This window comes from Coenobita brevimanus, chromosome 73, assembly GCF_032717465.1.
Source record: "Coenobita brevimanus isolate Jiangsu-jjx chromosome 73, ASM3271746v2, whole genome shotgun sequence".
Lineage (NCBI taxonomy): Eukaryota > Metazoa > Arthropoda > Malacostraca > Decapoda > Coenobitidae > Coenobita > Coenobita brevimanus.
In genome coordinates, this window is record NC_137026.1 from 10,850,613 (window position 1) to 10,875,769 (window position 25,157).

At 42.0% G+C, this 25,157-nt stretch overlaps 1 protein-coding gene across 1 annotated transcript in view; it reads left to right on the forward strand.

Moving 5' to 3' along the window:
• Nucleotides 1–25,157, forward strand: part of LOC145407475 (putative neural-cadherin 2) — a 152,452-nt gene that overhangs the window by 11,915 nt on the left and 115,380 nt on the right. The window contains exon 2 of the mRNA XM_080278404.1: nt 8,006–8,134. Coding sequence (XP_080134530.1) covers nt 8,006–8,134 — 129 coding nt within the window. The remainder of the gene's footprint in view (nt 1–8,005; nt 8,135–25,157) is intronic.

The following is a 25,157-nucleotide window of genomic DNA, read 5'->3' on the forward strand; positions in this document are numbered from 1 at the left end:
GCTAGTCACGAAGAATTGCCGTGGAAAGTATGTAGAGCTGTAGCATTATCGTCTGCCACTGAGCTACAAAAGGACAATAATCTGAGCCAGATTTACGTGAAAAGAGTAAATCAGAATATGTAAAAACGGCTGATGTGAAAGTGCTAATGATTGGAAGCCTCACAAGAATAGTAAACACACCGGTATTGTACTTAAATTAAAAGGGAGGAATTTTGAGAATGAGTGTAATAAACTTTTGATTGTTAAAAACAAGTTTGTATTGTAAAGAAAATAACAATGTAATTAGAACAAGGTGGATCACATATAAGAAACAAATTTAAAGTTAGACAGTACAAACAGGAGCGATAGTAACTGATAGTTTCACATGGACGATATTGGAGTTAAGAGAAACCAAATTTTGGCGCCTGGTGGTTTAGTGGGTAATTATTGTGCTCCAATCGGATTGAGCCGGTGAAGGTTTATATCCAACGGAAAGTTGGGGTTTATTGCTTACGTAATGCCACTCAGGGATAAGTGAGGTTGGTCACTCTCATCTTAAATGTCAGGACCAACTACCTAGCCCCGGGCTCCTACGCTCCTCATGGGGCAACGTAGGGGTGGATGATGGATGGATGGATAGTGGAAACAGCACAATACTTGCAGTTATGTATCATTATCTATCTATGTCTGTCTGTCTGTCTTTTTATTTGTGTGTATGTGAGAGAGAGAGAGAGAGAGAGAGAGAGAGAGAGAGAGAGAGAGAGAATGTATGTATGTATATATGTATGTAAAGTTTGTGTATGTTTGTATGCATGGAAGTGTGTATGTATGTATGTATGCGTGTGTGTGTGTGTGTGTGCGAGGCATCTTGAGGTTGCAACACAGCATCTTTTTAACGAGTCAAGGAGGCAGTGTGTATGAGTGACGAGGCACCTTGGCCACACATCAGCCATTAGGGGGAAACACACGACCTTGCCACAGAATATATGACATCTCGTAAGTCAGCCTCCCTCTCTCTCTCTCTCTCTCTCTCTCTCTCTCTCTCTCTCTCTCTCTCTCTCGTAATATACGACGTCCTGCAAGTCAACCAGGATCTGAAATCACATGTAATTTCTCTCACGTAACCCAGATTTTGATTTGCAGGAAGAGGAAGAGGCAAGGGATTTTTTTGTGTTTTTACTTCCCTGCCAATCCTGCAAAAAGAAAAAGAACTCCAATAATAATAATAATAAGAGTAATAATAATAATAATAATAATAATAATAATAATAATAATTAATATGTTGTCGCCAGCAGGAACTTTTACAGAAGCTAAAAGAGACATGTAAAGTTTTGCAGTCTTTTTGCCCTTTCTGGTATAAGTAAATAGGCTAAAGAAATATATGGATGAATTAAGTAATAAAATGGTTGTAGGAGTAGCAGTTGTAACCCCAGATTCATCTGAGTGTGAGCCAGTAGATTGCAGGATGAATTTGCACCCCCCCCTCCTCCTCTTCCAGCCCACCATCCTCCCTACAGGGGTTAGGGAGGGAGCTGAGGGACGTTTGTATAACCAGGCAACGGAGCCACCCAGCTATATCCGTGCCACCGAGCGAAGGCACCACCAACAACAGGGTATTATCCATGAAGTTTGGTTCGGACTTTCTTCGCTTAAGGAGACTCCCTATCATCTTTTCCTTAGCGATTTATTTTTAGATGTGTTGTTAATATTCCTTCATACGTTTCTAATGCAGAATATGATGATATTAGGATTTATGTAACACAGAGGACAGTAAACTGTAAAAAGCAAAATGAATCAATTAGGGAAAGGTGTTAGGGAACTTCCTTAACCGACAAAAATGTGAGCCTTTGTGTATCCCAGTCCAGTGCCAGTATTTTCCTTTAAAATTACAATTTGCTGTCCTCTTCTGTGTTATTTAAATCCTTCCAGTATCACCAAACTCTGCATAAATAACGTACAAAAGGTTACGAACCAGACGTATCCAGAAATAAATCGCTAAGGAATAGGTGTTAGGGAGCTTCCTCACCTGACGAGAACACGAACCCAGGGCAATAATTCAGCAGTTATTTTGATACACGTGCAGAATAATCCACCTGACGCCAGTGACAAGGGACAAAACACACGGTAATATATTGATAGAAGTGCCATGATATTTTAACCTGTTCGGCCATAAATTGCCTGGGACACTGAAAAACTGGGCGGAGGAGGCGGTGAGTGGACAGGCGCAGTGGAAAGGTGCAGTGGAAAGGTGAGTGGAGAGGCGCAGTGGAAAGGTGCAGTGGAAAGGTGCAGTGGAAAGGTGCAGTGGAGAGGCGCAGTGGAAAGGTGCAGTGGAAAGGTGCAGTGGAGAGGCGCAGTGGAAAGGTGCAGTGGAGAGGCGCAGTGGAAAGGTGCAGTGGAAAGGTGCAGTGGACAGGCGCAGTGGAAAGGTGCAGTGGAAAGGTGCAGTGGAGAGGCGCAGTGGAAAGGTGCAGTGGAAAGGGGCGGTGAGGCACAGTGGAGAGAGGCAGTGAGGCGCAGTGGAGAGGTGCAGTGGAAAGGGGCAGTGAGGCGCAGTGGAGAGGCACAGTGAAGGGGGACAGTGAGGCGCAGTGGAGAGGTGCAGTGGAAAGGTGCAGTGGAGAGGTGCAGTGGAAAGGGGCGGTGAGGCACAGTGGAGAGAGGCAGTGAGGCGCAGTGGAGAGCTGCAGTGGAAAGGGGCAGTGGAGAGGTGCAGTGGAAAGGGGCGGTGAGGCACAGTGAAGGGGGACAGTGAGGCGCAGTGGAGAGGTGCAGTGGAAAGGGGCAGTGGAGAGGTGCAGTGGAAAGGGGAAGTGGAGAGGTGCAGTGGAAAGGGGCAGTGGAGAGGTGCAGTGGAAAGGGGCAGTGGAGAGGTGCAGTGGAAAGGGGCGGTGAGGCACAGTGGTGAGGCACAGTGAAGGGGGACAGTGAGGTGCAGTGGAGAGGTGCAGTGGAAAGGTGCAGTGGAGAGGTGCAGTGGAAAGGGGCGGTGAGGCGCAGTAGAGAGAGGCAGTGAGGCGCAGTGGAGAGGTGCAGTGGAAAGGGGCAGTGAGGCGCAGTGGAGAGGTGCAGTGAAGGGGGACAGTGGAAAGATGCAGTGGAGAGATGCAGTGGAGAGGCGTAGTGGAGATGTGCAGTAGAGATGTGCAGTAGAGAGGGGTAGTGGAGAGGTGCAGATAAATAACTGTAAGACCGGTGAGCTTGGGTTGGAAAATCCTCTTGTAAAATGGAAAAGTATACAGTATACTCTTGGTTGGTTGGTTGGTTTCATTTAAGTGGGACACAGACAGATAGCTAGGTAGATAGGTAGATCAATAGATAGATAGATAGATAGATAAGTAGATAGATATATTGGTAGGTAGATGGATAGATAGGTAGATGGATGGATAGGTTGATGAGTAGGTGGATGGATACATGGATAGGTAGATGGGTAGATGGATGAATAGACAGAGACTGTGGATAGAAAGACAGATAAATAGATAGGTAGATGGATAGATATAGATAGATGAATAGATAGATAGATAGATATAGTATAGAGTGATTAATTTAAAAACATCAGAAAAAAGCATATTAATATATATACAGATAGATGGAGAGATATAGACAGATAAAAAGATAGAGATAGCTAGATTGATAGGTAGATAGTAGGTTGACTGATTAATAGATATATAGACAGTTTAATAGATATGATGAGAGATATCACGATAACTCATACCTACATACATATGTTAGGACTCCATATTATATTTACAAATCATAATAGATAGATAGATAAATAGACAGATAGACAGCTCTATGCGAGCCTGGGAATGGGAAATGATCTTGCAAGTTAAACTGAGGAAAAGCTGACGACAGATTAAGAAGCAGCAAGTCAGGTGATGATACATACCTCCATCATCCAGTCTTTTTAGGTGATTAAATGGTATAGCACAAAGTATTAGCCAGGTGACAGAAATGACATTATAATTTAGCTTGCTTTCTATTCCCGTACATAATAAGGTCCAATGTAGGATGGGATTTTAAAGGGAGAGTAGTGGCCAGAATAAACATTTCTACGCTGGAAAAGTAAGACTGGATAGGGTATCAGTAATGAGATGGGGTATATGAAAAAAAATGTTGCAGTGTGTGTGTGTGTGTGTGTGTGTGTGTGTGTGTGTGTGTGTGTGTGTGTGTGTGTGTGTGTGTGTGTGTGTGTGTGTGTGTGTGTGTGTGTGTGTGTGTGTGTGTGTGTGTGTGTGTGTGTGTGTGTGTGTGTGTGTGTGTGTGTGTGTGTGTGTGTGTGTGTGTGTGTGTGTGTGTGTGTGTGTGTGTGTGTGTGTGTGTGTGTGTGTGTGTGTGTGTGTGTGTGTGTGTGTGTGTGTGTGTGTGTGTGTGTGTGTGTGTGTGTGTGTGTGTGTGTGTGTGTGTGTGTGTGTGTGTGTGTGTGTGTGTGTGTGTGTGTGTGTGTGTGTGTGTGTGTGTGTGTGTGTGTGTGTGTGTGTGTGTGTGTGTGTGTGTGTGTGTGTGTGTGTGTGTGTGTGTGTGTGTGTGTGTGTGTGTGTGTGTGTGTGTGTGTGTGTGTGTGTGTGTGTGTGTGTGTGTGTGTGTGTGTGTGTGTGTGTGTGTGTGTGTGTGTGTGTGTGTGTGTGTGTGTGTGTGTGTGTGTGTGTGTGTGTGTGTGTGTGTGTGTGTGTGTGTGTGTGTGTGTGTGTGTGTGTGTGTGTGTGTGTGTGTGTGTGTGTGTGTGTGTGTGTGTGTGTGTGTGTGTGTGTGTGTGTGTGTGTGTGTGTGTGTGTGTGTGTGTGTGTGTGTGTGTGTGTGTGTGTGTGTGTGTGTGTGTGTGTGTGTGTGTGTGTGTGTGTGTGTGTGTGTGTGTGTGTGTGTGTGTGTGTGTGTGTGTGTGTGTGTGTGTGTGTGTGTGTGTGTGTGTGTGTGTGAGAGTGTGTGTGTGTGTGTGTGTGTGTGTGTGTGTGTGTGTGTGTGTGTGTGTGTGTGTGTGTGTGTGTGTGTGTGTGTGTGTGTGTGTGTGTGTGTGTGTGTGTGTGTGTGTGTGTATTACAAAAAACATAAAAAGAAACACTACCAAAGTCAAACATCTTTAAAGGGTTTGGAGTCCTAGACCTGGGGCAAACTCAGATGGCGAGAGGAACAAGCCACCCCCCCCCCCAATGGTCGCTGGCGTAGATTGCCAGGTATTAATTAATGGACAGACAGATAGACATAAATTGCTAACGGCGACGAAATATTGGTAGAGAAGAATGGCCGGGGTGACTGTAATTTACCTCTTCAGACGGAGGACATCATTTTATGCTTTCTTTACATTTTATTCTTGCATCTTCCAAACTGACGTTGTCTTTGCGGGCAAGACAAGCGAGAACTCTACATCAGCCGAAAGGTGGTGTGTAAATTCTCGCCCGGCATGGCTTATAAAATTCCCATTGTTGAGGAGCACCGTAATTGTTTCCTCTAAATTATTAAAGCATGTCATATCATTTTGAAATTGTGAAAATTGCCTTCCAGTAGTGCCAGAAATTTTCTCCGTAAGAGCCAAATATTGCGTCAAAAATATAAACTGGGGACTCTCTCTCTCTCTCTTTCATTATTTTTATTTGTCGAGTTTCAAGTACGGCTTCAAACTGATGTGCTTTTTTAATTTGTGTTTTGTTTGCTTCATGGATGGCACGATTTTCGTTTGTCTGTATGATTTATAGGAAGTGTTGATTTGTATATTGCCAGGTGTCCACCTGCTAATTGTGAAATGTAGAGTGAGTCTTGGTTTATATCAGTCTATCTATCTATCTATCTATCTATATATGAAGAAATGTGTTTGGTTATGTGGGTAAGAGACTAAGAGATTTAGATGTTATATAACCTGCCCGTCATAGCTCCTTTAAAGACAGTGATTTTCTACCTTAAAGATGGTGATTTTCTACCTTAAAGACAGTGATTTTCTACTTTAAAGATAGTGATTTTCTACCTTAAAGATAGTGATTTTCTACCTTAAAGATAGTGATTTTCTACCTTAAAGACAGTGATTTTCTACCTTAAAGTCAGTGATTTTCTACCATAAAGATAGTGATTTTCTACCTTAAAGATAGTTATTTTCTGCCTTAAAGATAGTGATTTTATACCTTAAAGACAGTGATTTTATACCTTAAAGACAGTGATTTTCTACCTTAAAGACAGTCATTTTCTACCTTAAAGGTAGTGATTTTCTACCTTAAAGACAGTCATTTTCTACCTTAAAGACAGTCATTTTCTACCTTAAAGGTAGTGATTTTCTACCTTAAAGACAGTCATTTTCTATCTTAAAGACAGTGATTTTCTATCTTAAAGGTAGTGATTTTCTACCTTAAAGATAGTGATTTTCTGCCTCAAAGACAGTGATTTTCAGCCTTAAAGATAGTGATTTTATACATTAAAGATAGCGATTTTCTGCCTTAAAGATAGTGATTTTGTCTTAAGGATTGTGATTTTCTGCTTAAAACCCTTGTGCAGTTAAAGATTTAAAGAGACTAACAGAAATAACTCTCTAGACATCCCAGTGATCTCTTGGTGAAATTTACCGAACTTCAGGGAAACGAAAAGAGAGAGAGAGAGAGAGAGAGAGAGAGAGAGAGAGAGAGAGAGAGAGAGAGAACTGACCTTACTTTTGCGATGTCCCACAGTAGGCTTCCTTTACTAATCTTTCATCATACCCAAGATAAAAATCTAACATAAAATGTATTCATCCTCTAAATCAAGTGATGTATTCTATAGACTTATCCTTGACACCTCTAGATTAGTTTATTCGTCTTAGGGAGAACTCTTGTAGCGAGAGGGTAAGACATAGGTATGCTATCTCTCTAAGCTCGTAAAGTCTCCCCCAAGCTGACTGGAATCGTCAGGAGGTGGCAAGAGTGAAAAAGAATACTGTATTGGATTGAAGAGGTGTAGCAAATTCCTGTGACTGAAGATACCTCGTTGTGTCCGTATTTTCCCACATTATTATTATTATTATTATTAGTAGTAGTAGTAGTAGTAGTAGTAGTAGTATCATTATTATTATTATTATTATTATTATTATTATTATTATTATTATTATGTAGTAGTAGTAGTAGTAGTAGTAGTAGTAGTAACTTAACGATTGTCTCATAGGGGGTAAATTTATAAACTGAGACACTGAGTATATTTTTAAAATGAGAAACGCCTTTCTCAGTTGTTTAATTGCTGAACCATTACTGACTTATAAAATTGGGAAGTTTGAAGCGCATAGCATTTTGATGTGGCTGTGAGAAACTAATGAAGGGCGTGAAGGAAGAGTGCCGCTGGTGATTAAACTTTGATGCAGGTACACGTCTCATGGATTTATTTTGCACTGTTGTTTGATGTAGGTACACGTCTCATGGATTTATTTAGCACTGTTGTTTGATGTAGGTACACGTCTCGTGGATTTATTTTGCACTGAAGTTTGATGCAGGTACACGTCTCGTGGATTTATTCTGCACTGTTGTTTGATGCAGGTACACGTCTCATGGATTTATTTTACACTGTTGTTCAATAATTCAGTTTAAAGTTTGGTAAGTGCTTTTCGCCATTTTTCTGTGACCATGGTTAAAATTTCACGCCAGAGTCTTCTATTTTTACACCCGTGGCTTAGTGGTAGTGACTGGAGGTGTCCCTTGTCTTTACAGAGGCTTGGAAGTAAATATAAATAGCTTCTTCCTGTTTTCTTTGTTGTGAATGAGTGTAGGACAAATAAAATGTTTACAGTGTTCATGATGTGGTCGCAGTTGAAAAAACAAAGCAAATTAAAACTACGAGTAAACCTTTTCATTACGCTGGCCTTTGCTCCTCTCAAGTAAGGGGAAATGTTGGAGGATTGGCATGTGGGAAAATTTGTCATTTTTCGTGTTCTATTTTCTAGTTGGAATTTTTTACAGCTATATATGTGTAAAATCTTCCAACACGGATTTTAAAGAGAATATTACGATTGTTATTAGTCTTTTCTTAGCGTTTCATGTGTCCTTGTGCCTGCTATTAACCCATGCCTGTCTGCCTCCCTCAGCGACGCGCCTGGTGTCTGAGTCTGGGGGGCCTCTGGTGGAGTTCTCTGAGCCTCGCTACTGCGCCGTCCTCTCTGAAGACTCACACCTCGCCTCCACCGTCCTCACTGTTTCTGCCACACACTCCCAAGGTCAGTCACACATACTCATCTTAGTATTCTGCAACGCAGTCTGTATACGTCATCTTCATATGTATTCCTGGACTTACTGTGCATACACAAAAATTTATTAAATATAACTGTTCCCTTTACTAAGTGGGAGTTCATCCACCCCTACTTTAGCAAGGCCATGGTTGGCCAAGACTGAGAGCTAAAGTATGAGGTTCCTGGACTGGGTGTGTGGTCGTTCTCGAGTAGGCTACCCTCCCACTGATGTTTAAATATGTCCATAACTCTTCCTTCACAATGACTCCATCTAGATAGCTATATTTGCTGCCGTTGTAAAGTAGCCTAGCTGTCCTCTTCCTTGCTGACTCCCCCACTTGTCGATGTACGAATTTAGGACAGTGAGTTCACCTGCCAGTTTCCGTTTTACGTCATTATCTCAGACATGTCTGCCGTATTCCTGTCTGAGTCTCCCACCTGGCTACCCTCATCCTGTCTTGAGTCCCCCACCTGGCTACCCTCTTCTTGTCTGAGTCTCCCACCTTTTTACTGAGTCCCCCCACCCGTCTAAGTATGAGTTTAACCCAGTCAGTCCTACCTGTCCTCCTATTTCCTCGCCGAGACCCTTCCAGCTGCCTGCCGGATTCCAGGATTAGCCTTCTCGCTTCCGTAATTCCTTGACGAGTTTCCTTAAATTTTCCCTCGCACGATTTCTCTCGAAAGATGATGCCTGTTCTTCAAGTTACCGTATAGGAAGGCACCTGCTTATTGAGTATGTTTGGCTTCATGTATGGCTATTTCTTGTAGAAGTTCACTTGCTCTAAAAGAACGAAAGAAAAAAAATAGTATCACTCTCATTAACATTGTAGTAAGCTACATAACTAAGTCTTCTAGCCGATTACACTTACACTGAGTTCATTGAAGACCTGCTATCGAGAGGTTTATTCAATATGTTTAGTGAATCGAGCATTAACACTATCTTACGTCTACGTTGAGTTCACAAGTTTTATTTTTTTCATGCAGGAAAGAAGGAACCAAAGGCCGGATCCCGCAAACTGTTCCAAGAAAAAGCAAAAACAATACAAAAGAGCGCCAAATTCAAGATCCGTTCATTTCGAGATGCCTGGACACATTGCGTTTGAAGGACTGGAGATCATAGGAAGTAGGATATACAGACAGAGGAAGACAGTTCCAGAGTTGACCTGTTGTATAAATGAAGGACTGGGAGTAACGGTTAATTCTTGCATTAGAGGATTGGACAGAAAAGGGATGAGAGTTTATTGCTAGACGGGTGTTACGCTCCCGTCGTAGAGGTGGAGGGATGCAAGCAGACAGTTCAGAGGAGCAGTGACCATTGAAGTAGCGATATAAAAGAGGTACAGGTGCAACAGTGCGACGAAGAGACAGAAGTTAAAGGGAGCCAGTAAGAGGAGGAGAGTTGATGAGACGAAAAGCCTTTGACTCCCCGCTATTGAGAAGTATGTTACGTTCCTCCTCACCGATTATCAAATCTTGCAGCTTCTACAGTGATTTGGTTCATAAGTATTATTTCATCCGTGTAGAAGGCTGTCAGTTTCTTTGTACCGTTAATAGTTCATGATACCTTGCAATTTTACCAACATCCACATTTAACTCAACTTTCTCATAAGTCCACCAAGATTCATAATGTTTTATGACTGTCTGCCAGGCGGCATGGAGCTGACCACTCACAGTTTGCTTCCTTTCCCAAAGCAGTGAAGTTACCCAGGTGATGATAAACTGCTCTTGTGCTAACGACCCTGATCCAGGCTGGTGACAGCAGCCTGCGATGACCACCCACCAGTCTCACACTGGCAGCTTCTGCAGCCACAAGGCAAGCAGTGCACCTGACGGTCACCGTGATGTTTACGACCATCACTGCTGCGGTAACATGTACACCCGAGACAAGTTTCGCATTATACACCTGCCTGTCAGTTCGGACCTTTATGCGTGAGAGAACCACTAGTGAAGCAGTAGCCAGACACTCAAATGTGTTACCACTGTGTGGGAGGAGAGAGGTTAAGGGAGGAGGGAGGCTGGGGCAGCTGATAGTTCCCACCCCTCCCTCTTCCATCCCCATCCTCCTCACACAGTTACCAGATAGATGAATGTTGGCTACTGCTTCCCTACCACTTGTCTTACATTTTTTACTTTTTCGAAGTGGCGAGCGAGTGTATAACGCGGAACTTTCCATGGGTGTACCTGACACCAACATATTGCACCGGTGGAGCCACTAACCCACCCAACCACACCCCAGCTCACACTTCCCCCTTTCCCCCCCTCCCAACCCCAAGCCACCCACCAGCCTCACTCTGCCTCACCCCACCCAGCCCCTCCTCACCCCGCTGGCCTCAGACGCCCGTCAGCCAGGCAGAGTGATGGCGGGTATTTTTTAGCGGAATGAGACCAAGTTCGCGTCGGGTTCAATAGCGGTATTTATGGTGAGGCCCAGTGATGTAGTGAGACCTACCAGAGACCGACATGAGGATACAGTGGGGTGCTGGGACAGCCTCAGGATAGACTGAAGTGTATTGACAGTATCAGGATAGACTGAAGTGTAGTGACAGGATCAGGATAGACTGAAGTGTATTGACAGTATCAGGATAGACTGAAGTGTAGTGACAGGATCAGGATAGACTGAAGTGTATTGACAGCCTCAGGATAGACTGAAGTGTATTGACAGCCTCAGGATAGACTGAAGTGTATTGACAGTATCAGGATAGACTGAAGTGTATTGACAGTATCAGGATAGACTGAAGTTTATTGACAGCCTCAGGATAGACTCATGTGTAGTGACAGCCTCAGGATAGACTGAAGTGTAGTGACAGTATCAGGATAGACTGATGTGTAGTGACAGCCTCAGGACAGACTGATGTGTAGTGACAGCCTCAGGACAGACTGATGTGTAGTGACAGCCTCAGGATAGACTGAAGCATGATGACGACCTGAGAATGGAGTGAGGTTAGAGTGAGGTAGGATGACAGGACTGAGCGAGGTGTAGTGACTACCTCAAAAACAGTGAGGTGGGATGACAGCATTGAATGAGGTGTAATGACAATCCCAGGAAAGAGTGAGGTAGTATAAAACCCTTCAAGGTAGACAAATGTATGGTGATGCCCTCATGAATATGGTGAGACAATATACGGGTTTAAGTTCATTGTAGTATAGAGAGGTTTAGTGTGGATTTAGCGAGTTGTGTGTGTGTGTGTGTGTGTGTGTGTGTGATGCTGATGACTCCTGCCTTAGAGTGAACAAAGGTGATTTGGTTAAGGGAAGTTGCAAAGATAGGTTGTGTGTGTGTGTGTGTGTGTGTGTGTGTGTGTGATGCTGATGACTCCTGCCTTAGCGTGGACAAAGGTGATTTGGTTAAGGGAAGTTGCAAAGATAGGTTTATGTTACACTCTTGGCAAGGTTTATAAGTCCAGTAGAGCTATTATTTAATACAAATATGTTTATAGTCGTAAAGAAAATTGTAGGCTACATCGCATTTGATCGATAAGTACATAGAAAGATATACTCGTAGATATAGACTGATGGATAAATGTAGATGTAGGTAGATGTAGAGATATACAGATACATAAATTTACAGGAAGATAGCTTGATAGGCGGATGGATGGATGGATGGATAGGTAGATAGATAGATAGATAGATAGATGGATAGATAGATAAATGTGGATATGCTCTTTATAAAGTATCTGTTTGTATATCATCTATCTAACGCCAGACGCTTTAATCACGTAAGGGGTGGCCACAAACAAGTCGCCTCCACGTCGCCCAGTCCCCAGCCAATTCACTGCCCTGCTCCCAGCCCACACCCCCCTCTCTCATATACCTCTCCACTCCATCCTTCCATCTCATCCTCGGCCTACCCCTTCCTCTCCCCTCCCTCCACTTCGCTCACATACTCTCTTACTCGTCAGTCTATCGCTCCCATCCTCTCCACATGGCCAAACCACCTCAGTGTATTTCTCCTAACTTTATTTTTATCACATCCACATCCACACCACAAAGCTCCTTCACATCCTCATTTCTCAGTCTGTCTTTCTACATAACTCCACATGTGACTCTCAAATAACTCATTTCCACTGCTCTCACTCTTGTCTTGCGTCCTTCCAACAAGGTCTAAGCTTCTCTGCCATACGTTAGGATTGGTCTAACAATACTGCCATGCAACGACTTTTTTACTTCCATGCTTACTTCCCTGTTTCTTATCACTGCTTTCAAAGAACCAGCAACCTTTCTTCCCTGTTGTACCGTTTCAAGCACTTCACCCTCCAAACTTCCATCCTTACACATAACACTACCCAAGTACGGCACCTAAATGTAGGCCTATTCACATTTTCCATCTCCTCCTCATCCAGCCTCAGTGTACATTCAGTGACTTCATTTCTCTCAAAGACCATAATTTTACTCCTCCTTACATTCACCTTTAGATTCCGTTTCATACACACTCTTCCAAACTCATTCACGAAGCCTTGCAGTTGCCCTTCATCTTCACTTAACAATGCAGTGTCATCTGCAAACAACAGTACAGGGAGTTTCCAAACTTTGCCCTCTCTCGTGAGGGTCACTCAAACATCTACTGCCCTACCTTGTATCTCATTTATAACCCCATCTATATACAGACTGAACAGTAATAGTGACATGACATCGCTTTTTTAATCCAACAGTAAAACTGAAAAATTCGCTTAGTTCACTATCCACACGCACTGCAGCCTTAGCACCCTCATACATACTCTTCACGGCATTCAACAACTTCCCATCTACTCCATAATATTCATAATATTTTTCACATTCCTTGTCTATCCACCCTGTCATATGCTTTCTCCAAATCCAACTTCGTTCCCTTCTCTAGAAACTTTTCCACCGAAGATTAAAGAATGAATATCTCATCTACGGAACTCTTCCCTTCCTAAAACCTCCCTGTTCTTCACCAACTAGTTCTTCTGTTATTTCCGTAACGTTATTAATAAGTATCCTACTATATAAAAAACATGATTTAATACTCAACGTCTGAAATTGAAATCCTTCAATGTTTATAATCTATATAATAATAAAAACAGCCATACACCATATATTTTTACAAGAACTCCATATAAAAAGTACTGTGCATGGATTTATTCCCGAGGAGAGTGGTGGATAAACTCACTTTCTCCAGATGAAATCCTTTTTCTGAGAGCAGCGTCCACCCCTCATTTGTATAACTTTGTGTGCATGTAATTCTTTCTTTTCCTCCTCTTGCACTCCCGTCCCAGCAGTGTGATGGGAGGACAAAGGGAGTGGTCTTTGTTCGTCCTGCCCTCTCTAATGGCTGGAAGTGGCAGCAGGGAGACATATTGGTGATATTTGTGCTTTCATATTAACCCTCTTCTATATTCACAAGCCACTTCGTTTATAAATACGTCCGGCTGTGGGGATTTAACACGTGCAGCCAAATATCTTCCTTTTTGTTATATTTTTGTTATCACCTGATAGTTGTATTTTGCTTTGGCCACACCTTGCATCGTGAAGAGTTTAATGAAAATTGCTTCTGACTTCTTTCATTGCATGACTTCCTCATTGTTTAATATACAGGGTGTAACGCGACATGACAAAAACTTACACCAATGATCTATTATGTAATTTTGAGTATATTTTGTTCTATAAACATATGCTCTCTGTGACCCCAGTTCAGTACCCAGCATTCGGCTGTTTGACTGTAATAGCTTTGTGCCTTGCATGTGCCATTGGATGAGAGCTTCGCAGGGCGACGGGAGACGAGTATTATTAGCATACACTGTACTGTACATGAAAATCCCATATCCTATCAGTACACGCGAGTTTTAAGAAGAAACTTTACGTAGTCTATTGATTCTTTAACATCAAGTTATGCATTCATGCAATTCTTTTGCACAAATCGACTGTAATTAAGGTTAAAATTCAAATTTTATGGCTTGCAAGGGAGTAGGGAGGGAGGGACGAGAGGCTGGTGTGTTGTTGTCAGTTATGTAATGTTTAGTTTGTAGGATATTGCTCCCAGCATTATCATAACACCCACAGCTCATTCAGTGAAAAAAACCTTTATTCTAAAGGGAGATTAGCCTTACTTTAAGCCAGGAAGAAAATTATTTATTACATTTGTTCTGCTGCAAGTAAGCGTGGCGCCATTGGGTATCTCCACCTGTATTCCTCTCTGCAGACTGGCATTACCATCGCAAAATCCACAAAAAAAATATACGTTAGCTGCATATTCTTCATTGCTGTACGTAAGTGACATGCTGTTTCATAAACAAGTGAAGCTGTACCCAGTGAACAGATGAACGTGGAGAACAGTATTTGAAGTGTATGCCTCCCCTGCAAATGTTCCCGTTCAAATGACAGTGGACCCAGGGTTGCCAAGTCCCTATCATCAATCTTGCTAGTTTAGTTCTGGAAAACTTGCTAGAATGTCGCTAGATAGTAAACCCTGCAAAACATCGCTAGAAAATATGATAAAATCTCTAAATATCACCTAAAATTACAAAACTATCCAGAATGTAGCTAAATATCATGTTGCCATATGTTTAATAGTGCTGCTAGGTAGAAGCAAAAAATAGGTCTAGCTGCACAGTCGTTACAGTGACAATCCTGTACAGTATCACTGTTCTCACGTCAACATCATACGAAAAAAATGGTGCCACGTTTACTTGCAGCAGAAAAATTGTAATGAATAATATTACTCCTGACATAAAGTGCTGCTAGTCACTCAGTACAGTAATGTTTTTTCACTGAATGAGCTGTGGGGTTATGATAATGCTGGGAGCAATATCCTACAAACTAAACATTACATAACTGGCAACAACACACCAGCCTCTCGTCCCTCCCTCCCTACTCCCTTGCAAGCCATAAAATTTGAATTTAACCTTAATTACTGTCGATTTGTGCAAAACAATTGCATGATTCCATAACTTGATATTAAAGAATCAATAGATTACGTAAAGTTTCTTCTTAAAACTCGCGTGTACTGATAGGATATGGGATTTTCATATACAGTACAGTATAAGCTAATAATACTCGTCTCCCGTCGCCCTGCGAAGCTCTCATCCAATGGCACATGCAAGGCACGAAGCATTTTACACTTAAGCAGCCAAATGCTGGGTACTGAACTGGAGTCGCAGAGAGCATATGTTTATAGAACAAAATATACTCAAAATTACATGATAGATCATTGGTGTAAGTTTTTGTCATGTCACGTAACACCCTGTACAGTATATATATATATATATATATATATATATATATATATATATATGTATATTCCCAGACGCCTCAATCCCGTTTGGGGTGGCCACAAACAAACCGCCTCCACGTCGCCCTGTCCCCCGCCATTTCACTGCCCCGCTCCCAATCCACACCCCCATCTCTTATATACCTCTCCACCCCATCCCTCCATCTCATCCTCGGCTTCCCCCTCCCTCTTCCCCCCTCCACCTCACTCGCATACACTCTCTTCTTCAGTCTTTCACCCTCCATCCTCTCCACATGGCCAAACCACCTCAGTGTATTCCTCCTAATGCTACCTATCACATCCACATCCACACCACAACGCTCCCTTATATCCTCATTTTTCAGCCTGTCTCTCCATGTGACTCCACAGGTTCCTCTTAAATAACTCATTTCCACTGCTCTCACTCTTGACTTGTGTCCTTCCAGCAACGTCCAAGCTTCACTTCCATCCTTTAGAGTTGGTATCACAATACTGTCATGTAGTAACTTTTTCACTTCCATGCTCACTTCCCTGTTTCTTATCACTGCTTTCAAAGAACCACCAACCTTTCTTCCCTGCTGTACCCTTTCAAGCAATTCACCCTCCAAACCTCCATCCTTACTCATCACACTACCCAAGTACTTAAACGTACTCACATTTTCAAATCCCTCACCATCCAACCTCGCTGTACATTCACTGACTTCACCTCTCTCAAAGACCATCACTTTACTCCTCCCTACATTCACCTTTAGATTCCGCTTCTTACACACTCTATCAAACTCATCCACCAAGCCTTGCAGCTCTCCTTCGTCTTCACTCAACAACACAGTATCATCTGCAAACAACAGTACAGGGAGTTTCCAAACACTACCCTCTCTCACCAGGGCCACTCTAACTTCCACTACCCTACCTTGTACCTCTTTTATTACCCCATCCATGTACAGATTGAACACCATGGAGACATGACACATCCCTGTTTCAACCCAACTATCAAAGAGAAAAATTCACTCAGTTCACCATCCACACGCACTGCAGCCTTCGCACCATCATACATACTCTTCACGGCATTCAACAACTTCCAATCTACTCCATATATTCTTAATACTTTCCACAATCCTTGTCTATCCACCCGGTCATATGCTTTCTCCAAATCCATGAAAGCCGAATACAACTTCTTTCCCTTCTCTAGAAACTTTTCCATTAAAGATCTAAGAATGAATATCTGATCTACACAACCTCTACCCTTCCTAAAGCCTCCCTGTTCTTCTCCAACTAATTCGTCTGTTCTTTCTCTAACTCTGTCAATAAATATCCTACCATACACTTTTCCTATTATACTAAGAAGACAGATGCCCCTATGATTACCACACACTTCTTTTTCCCCTTTTCCTTTGTACAAGGGAATAATTATACCTGACTTCCAATCCTCCGGGACTCCACCTTCCTCCCAGGCCAATCTGCACATTTTCCACATCCATTCTACTACTATCTCTCCCCCATACTTCAGCATTTCACCACACACTTCATCAATTCCTGGAGCTTTCCCCAATTTAACTTTCTTCATTGCTTCCACAACTTCTATCCTACTGATTTCTTCCTGTCTTCTCACCTCCCTCCCTCTCCCAGCCATTCCCCAGCCACTTATACTCGCATTACTTCCATCCTCTATGTTCAACAATTCCTTAAAGTGTTCTCTCCATCTGCTCACTTTTTCTCCCTTCTCCACTTGTAATCTACCATTTTTAGCTTTCACTCCCCTGCTAACTTCACTTCCATCCTGTCTTACTCTTTTCACCTCTTTCCAGAACATTTTCTTACAGTCCCTCCATTTTACACTCAAGTTCCTTCCAAATTCCTCATCCGCTCTCTTCTTACTCTCTCTTACTAATCTTTTCACCTCTCTTTTTCTCTCTACATATAACTCTCTCTTCCGCCTCTCAAGTTCTTCCACTCCACTATTTCTCAACCATTCATTGTATGCTTTCTTCTTTTGTGCCACAGCCTGTCTCACCTCCTCATTCCACCATGCTGTTCCTTGCACACCCCTCCGTCTTCTCTTCATCCCACACACCACATCACATGCTGCACATATTTCTTCTGTGAATTTCCAGCACACACCTTCCACGTCCCCCATTTGCTCCAATTCATATTTGCCCAATCGTTCCTCCACTTCTCTCTTATACTCTGCCTTTTTCTCATCCTCTTGTAACCTTTCCACTCTCCTTACAAATACTCCTTCTTCCTGTCCTTCCCTTCTTCTATTGCTCCATCCTAAATGGACCTTGATTCTGGCCACCACCAAGTAGTGGTCAGAAAGTCCACTCCCCCAACCTCTATAAGCTTTTGCATCCTTTACACATCTTCGCATCCTTTCATCCACACACACATAATCAATCATTGCCTTCCTTTCATTCAGTTCACCACCCACCCTTCTCATCACTCGCCATGTATACCTGTGGATCATTTTGTGCCTGAAGAGGGTATTGGCTATCACCAACCCCCTTCCAGCACAAATGTTCACTAACGCACTGCCATTCTCATCTATCACAGCAGGCACACCCCACTCACCAACTATTCCATCCACCTTCACATTCCCTACTTTACCAATACTTTGTATTGAAGGGGTAATGGGTTACGTTGATTGCTACATTAATCCCTAAAGCTTTCCACCATGATGTAAAAAAAAAAAAAAAAAATAGAGATTTCGTTCCTTGTAACTCCAGATGATTGTGTTCGGTAGGGAGAAGCATCACGCAGGCACGGTGTTGAAAACAGTGTCTATAACGTACGGTACAATTTTGATTTTATTTATTTATTTATTTTATTTTTTGTCGACGCCCGACGATATTTTGCACATCACAGAAACCGCACACAGTAGTGGAGTTAATCCTGTTTGGTATTTCCTCATGGGAGAGCGGGGAGTGCGTTGGATAGCACATTCAGGTAGCATCTAGAAGAACCTGGGTTCAGTTCAAAAGGCAGACAAGATTGATAGACTTAGTTTGTTCCCCCATGTCGCTGTTCACCCAGAAGTATCGCTGGGTACTTGGATGGATGCAGATTACTTCTGGTAGTATTGTAGGGATAGACTGAGACTTAGCAAAACAGTACTGTCTTCCTTAACCCCTTGAGCTCAGTAACGCCCTCTATATTTTATTCTTGATGCTCCCAAACAATTGTATTGGTTGAGGAGACCCGACTATTTGAAATGAAGTTAATGAAGGCTGTGTCTAACCTCTCAAGATCGAGTAAGTCTGTATTTGAAAAGTGAGTTGATATTGCCTGGAGAGAGACAAAAGATGGATAATGCGTCATCTAACTGAAAGGGATAATAAACATCGTGTAGTCGATAGGCAGTAATTTAACCTTCTTTCATTTTGTATTCTTCTTTCCAGTCAGACGTCTTTCGTTTCAGTTTCTCAGGATGCTCATGCAGGTCTCCAGAACTGTGGCCAGAATCACAGACGAGCTGGCCATCAACTCCTTGTCAGAGCAACCAAGATTTGTTTTTGTAGGACGCGAGGCATGGCAAGATGCATATCCAACCTTCCCTTGTACTTCCAAGTTAAATAGAGGAAAACTGTCTAACCTTTACTTGTCCTTTTGTTACGAGAGGAAAATTAATGTCACCATTTCCTGACCTTCCTTAGTTACAAAGGGCAAATTATCTGACCTTTCCTTGTCCTTTCTTTGGTACAACAAGTGCTTGTGGGTCCTTCGGGCCGTCTCGCACTTGCTCCTGTGGAGGGCTTTCAACTTGCGCTCTTGCTTTCTCGTGCCTTAGCACTCGTTTCCTCATGCTTCTCACTCGTTTCCTTGCGCTTCGCGCATGCACTGCAATCATTTCAGGTAATCCAAGTCACGTTTATGTGCTGTTCTAGTCTAACGTTGTCACTAACGGCCGTCAAGGTGACATGGAAGGCCCCATGATGGTCCGTTTATGTGCTGTTCTAGTGTAACGTTGTCACTTGGATTTTTGCAGCTAACCAATTGATCATGTTATTTGCAGCTTCGGGAATGGAACCCAAGTTGTCCGTACACAAGTCTGAGATATTAACCACTCGGCCACGGCAACCGACCGGCCGCCGGGAGTGGCTCTTTTTGGTCAAAATTTGATCGGTCATTTAATATAGTAAAAGTCCTGTGATGAGACCAAGTTTTTTCACATCAGCGAATTTTTTGCAATTTTTGTGTCAATATTGGTGTTTTTTGAATGTGTAGTTTCGGCTGCCCAAAATACACACACACACACACACACACACACACACACACACACACACACACACACACACAGAAATAAAGCCACCAAAAACTCTACGGTGAACGCAACCCTATTTTCATTCACTCACGCCGGAAGCAACGTTTTTTGGTCAAACTTTGCTTGCTCATTAAATGTAATAAAAGTTTTTCAGTCGCGATGGGACCAAGTTTTTTTCACATCAGCGAATTTTTTGCGATTTTTTTGCCAATTTTGGTGTGATTTGTATGTGTAGTTTCGGCTGCTAAATACACACACACACACACACACACACACACACACACAGCTAGTGCTATAAAATATTAGACAGAAAAATTTTCTGACCTTTTCCTGTCCTTAGTTACAAGAGGAAAATTATCTACTTTTCTTCCTTAGTTACGAGAGGAAAATTATCCGACCTTTACCTCTCCTTTCTTAGTTACAATAGCAAAATTCATCTGACATTTTCTTGTCCTTACGTACAAGAAGAATAATTTGTCCTTTTGTTGTCCTTCAGTAGTTGCTGGATGAAAATTGTTACACTCTGTTTTCCTTCCTTAGTTACGAGAGCAAAATGATTTGATCTTGTGTCCTTAGTTACATGAAAATTTGTCTTTTTCTTGTCCTTTCTTATTTACGAGGGGAAAAATGCTCTGATCTTTTCTCCTTCCTTAGTTACGAGAGGTAAATGATTGCGTAACTAAGAAGTGTTTTGTAATAATTAAGCGTTCTATTTATAGGAAGGACAAGAGACAGCTTCTCCTTGGTTACGGGAGGAAGATTATCGTGTAACTCGACATTTTTCATTATTTTTAGGAAAGAAGAAAGGCTGACCTTTTTTCCCCACCTTTCTTGGTTACGAGAGGAAAATTTTCACGTAACTTAGCTTTGTTATGTGGGAAAGGCAAGACATATGATAAGACAGTGGATTCTCCTTTCATTATCCTTCCTGGAAATCAGATCTTGCAACAACAGGTATTTGATAGCGAGAGAAAGATGTGTTTTACAGACAGTGGAGAGATTCTGTGCTCTTTTCTTTTTCCTTCCTATAAAAAAAAAAAAAAAAAAAAAACTTGCTTACGAAAAGGAAACTACTTCGTAGTTATTCAGAATTTGTTTTTCAGGAAAAAGTGGGGAAAGGATTGTGGCAAGCCTTCGCGTATGTCTTGTCCTTCATGCAGAAAATAAATGTAAGTTACGAGAGGAAAATTACTCTAAGGAGTGTCACGCAATCAGTTTTCCTGGCAACTTCTCCCTGGCAACACCGTCCTGGTGACATTCTCTTGGTAACTGTTAAATTTCCTAACACTGGCATTTGCAATGACAATCGCCAGGAAAAGTCGCCAGCAACCCGGGAAAAGTCGCCAGTTCCCTGAAAATAGTTACCAGTAAAATAGCTCATGTAACGATGCCTGTATACATCTCTCTCTCTCTCTCTCTCTCTCTCTCTCTCTCTCTCTCAAGGAAAAACAAGAATATGTGAGGCTCGCTCTTCCCTTTTCTTGTCTTATCCTACACAAAACGAAAATAAAAGAAAAAAAAATTCGAGTCCCGTGCTACTCGGGTGCCGCGTCACATGTTATCTTCAGCAAAGTTTAATGCATTTCGTGGCCGCTTTGTATTCCTGCGTCGCCCCCGCTTTATGTCCGCCATTATGAGACACACGCGAAACTTTGGTATTAAACCCTCGCTCTCTCGCCGCTCTGATTTCCTGAAAATTTGCAATGTCCTCCCTCCAACTTTTCCCGCGCGGTGATGTCGCCACGGGCGCTCAAGTCTTTGCTCAGGGTAGACAATGAATCCGTCTTCCTTCCTCAGCTTTTTATTATTATTATTATTATTATTATTATTAATGTTCTCGTGTGTTTTATTTGTCTTTTTTCTTCCAACGAAGTTGGAGGAGGTTTTGTATTCACATATGTTTGTTTGTCCATACGATATCACCAAAAGCTCTCTGTGAATTGAAATGAAATTTTGTGGAAGGGTGGGCTATGGGCCAAGATAAGATTGATTAAAGTTAGGGGTAGATCCGGATCTGGATCGTATATATTCCGCATAATATCTCCAAAAGTTCTCATTGAATTTAAATAAAATTTTCTGGAAGAGTGGGCCACGGGTCAAGGAACAATTGATTAAATTTGGGGGCGGATCTGGATCCTATGTATTCCAGACAATATCTTCACGGATCCGGATAAGGATCCATTTTAATGGCAATGGCATTGACGGAGGTATGCGCTCTCTGAGTGCTTTCTAGTTACAATCTGTGGCTCCTGTGACTGTTTCAGCTGAATAAAACAGTCTGTCGTTAGTTAGAATTAGGACTAGAGTTGTTCCCACGATGAGAGGGATAATGGTGACAGCATTAACGCTGTCTGGCTTCTTTGATTTCCTGTCAGCTGAATAAATAGTCTGAAATGAGCTAGAATAAATTGCTCGACTCGTCCTAACCATGAGAGGGTTAGCGTGTATTTAACATAGGAAATTTCCAAACACATCTGTGAACTGTATTTTGCCTGTTACATCAGATCATGCCGCGATATGTCACAGAAACATTTGTATCGAACACTGATTAATCTAGTAACGCAAATGAGGATTATTAGCCCTCTCATGCATGGAGGAACTCTAGTATTCTCTTCCATCTAACGGCAGACGATTTTGTGCATCAGAGGGCGAGTCGCAGGTACAGCCAGATTCATAAACTTTGCCCCTGACCTGTTTTGTCTTCCACGGACGCTGAGATTTAGGTTCGTGTACTTAAACGTTAAATAACAAAGGAGGATGCAGACCCGAAACTTGTGATGATTTACGATGATGCAGCGTCTAGCAATAAACTCCCAGCCCTTTTCTGTTCAACTCTCAAATCCAAGAGTTTACCGTTACTCCCAGTCCTTCATGTATGCATCAGGTCAACTCTAGAACTGTCTTTCTCTGTCTGTATTTTCCACTGCCTATGATCTCCAGTCTTTCAAACGCAGTGTGTCCAGGCATCTCGAAATGAACGGATCTTGAATTTGGTTTTCTGACGTCTTGTGTTTGTTTGTTTGTTTGTTTGTTTTCGTGGAGGGAACAGTATTGCGCATTTCTAACCTTTGTTTTCTTCTTCCTTGCATAGAAAAAAAAGAAATTGGCTTTCTTGTATGGTTGCTGACTTCATTCTGTAATATGGGATGCGGGCTGGCCAGACCTAATATCCACAGGCGTTACAAAATGACCAGTTCATAACCCAGGATTCTCTCTCTCTCTCTCTCTCTCTCTCTCTCTCTCTCTCTCTCTCTCTCTCTCTTTCCTACGGATTCACCACACTCATTTCCAAGTTCGTGGAGAGAAAGAGCAGGGGAGGCGACAGGACTTCTGATGCCGACTGTACCTGAGGATGTTAATACCGTCACACACACACACACACACACACACACACACAAGTGGAACAACTATGATACTATTTCCCTGCTAACGCCGTACAATTTTATACACCTGTGAGTGAGTCCTAAGAGTCCGAGGCCGGTTAAAGAAGCTCCCTAGCACCTTTTCCTAGACGACTTATTTTGTTTATTACACCTTACTGTCCTTTTTGCGAATCACATAGATCATTCTAATATCGCCATACTCTGCTTAGGTAAGGTGCAAAAGGAAGTTAACCAGCCATATCTAAAAATATGGTGCTAGGAAGCCTCCTTAACTGACGAGAATACGAGCCTAAGAGTCTGAGGCCATATTCTCGTTGGTTAAGTAATCTCCCTAACACTTCTTCCTTGGTGATTTATTTTTGGATGTGGCTGGTTGACAACCTTTTGTACATTATTTATACTGAGTGTGGCGATGTTGGAAAGCTTTATGTAACATGGAAAAGGGTAGTAAAGTGTAATAAGCAAAATAAATCGGTTAGGAAGAGGCGTTAGGGAGTCTTCTTACCCGACGAGAATACCGGCAAGAGGGTAATAAAGGTGTAATATTGAAGTAACCAGCAGTCCTCAAAGTGAAATATATTACTACCCATTTTACCTGTTGGTGAGACGTATGCATCATGTCCCTCCGAAAGCGAGCTACCAGTCGTTATGCACATTTATTAAATAATGCAAAAATATTTATAGAATTATTTATGTGGGAAATTTTAAAGATTCGAATATAAGTTTGACGTGAAGTATGAAAACTAAAAACAAAAAAAAAATAAAATCCGAAATTCTTAAAACTCCCGAAGTAAGAGTTAATTTTGTTTCTATGTGATGTTGGTTTCGTATTGTGTCGTTTATAAAGACTTCAACATGCCTGCATACGTCGGCCTTGGTCACCTAATGGCGGCTCTCCACGCTGCTTGATCTTTTGCAGCCTCTTTCTTCAGTCACGATACCGTGTGACCTCGTCCCAGGTCTTCTTCAGTCTACTTCTTGCAACCCCACCCCTGACGTTCACACTTCTCACTTTCCGCACCCAATTGTCGTTCTCTATCCCCTCCACATGCCGAAACCATCTCAGTCTACCCCTTTTTATCACATCACCATTACATTCCAGTCCCATCCTTCCTCTCAACTAGCATTCAGTGACACACTGCACATTCATTTAAGCATCATTTCCAAACGTTTAATATATATAAGGAAAACAACAATATTTATAGAATTATTTATCTATGGGTTCACCCATTGCCTCAAATAAAATTATGAAAGCCACAAAAAACTGAGAAGTCCCAAAACTCCCGAGAACAGAGGATTAACTTCTTCCTATATGACGATGCATGTTTGTCTTATTATGTAAGGAAGGTCATTCAGTGAAGAGTTTAGAAATAATCTTAGATAATATATAACTTAAATAATGCTTTATAAGGGGGATATACATAGCTTTGAGACAGTTATTTAGCGTAGATAATACTTAGATAATACATTGCAATGGGATATACTTAGCTTAGGCACAGTTATTTAGCTTAAATGATACTTTAAAAAATTAGATAATACTTTTCGAGGGGATGTACTTTTGTAGGCAATAATATTGTTCCACTCCTTTACGATAAATGACTAGGCAGCTAACAGTGACTTTTGATCCTCAGGGATGTTATCTTCAGAATCTAACACACTTTTCAGAGTAATGTGTAGGAGTTTTCATTATTTTTTCGAAAAAAAAACCGGACCAGTATTCCTGACCGCGACTGTACATAACCTTACTTAACATCTTACCTCAAGTGATTCCCTATTAGTAATGTAAAAATTTGTCTGTTCGTAGCAAGAACAAAATATAAATTAACCCTATCACTATGAAAGGGAGAGATGAGTGTGTGAGAGAATGGGAGTATGGATGGGGTATATGAGTAGAAGTAGGTGAGAATGTGAGGGCAAAAGAAGGAGTATCTATAGTTGTGAGTAAAACATGGAAGAAGAGCATAAGAGAGTATGGATCAGTTGGGTCAAGGATTGTGTGGGTACGAAGTAAGATTGAAAGTTGGAATACAAATGTGGGCGATTGTGTGCGTGTATGCGCCAACGCAAGATCGTGCAAGCAGAGTGAGAGAAGAGTTCTGGACAAATGTGGAAGTGTGCATGGAAAAGTTTGGAAGGAATGAGAGAGTGTTTTTGATCGGTGATATA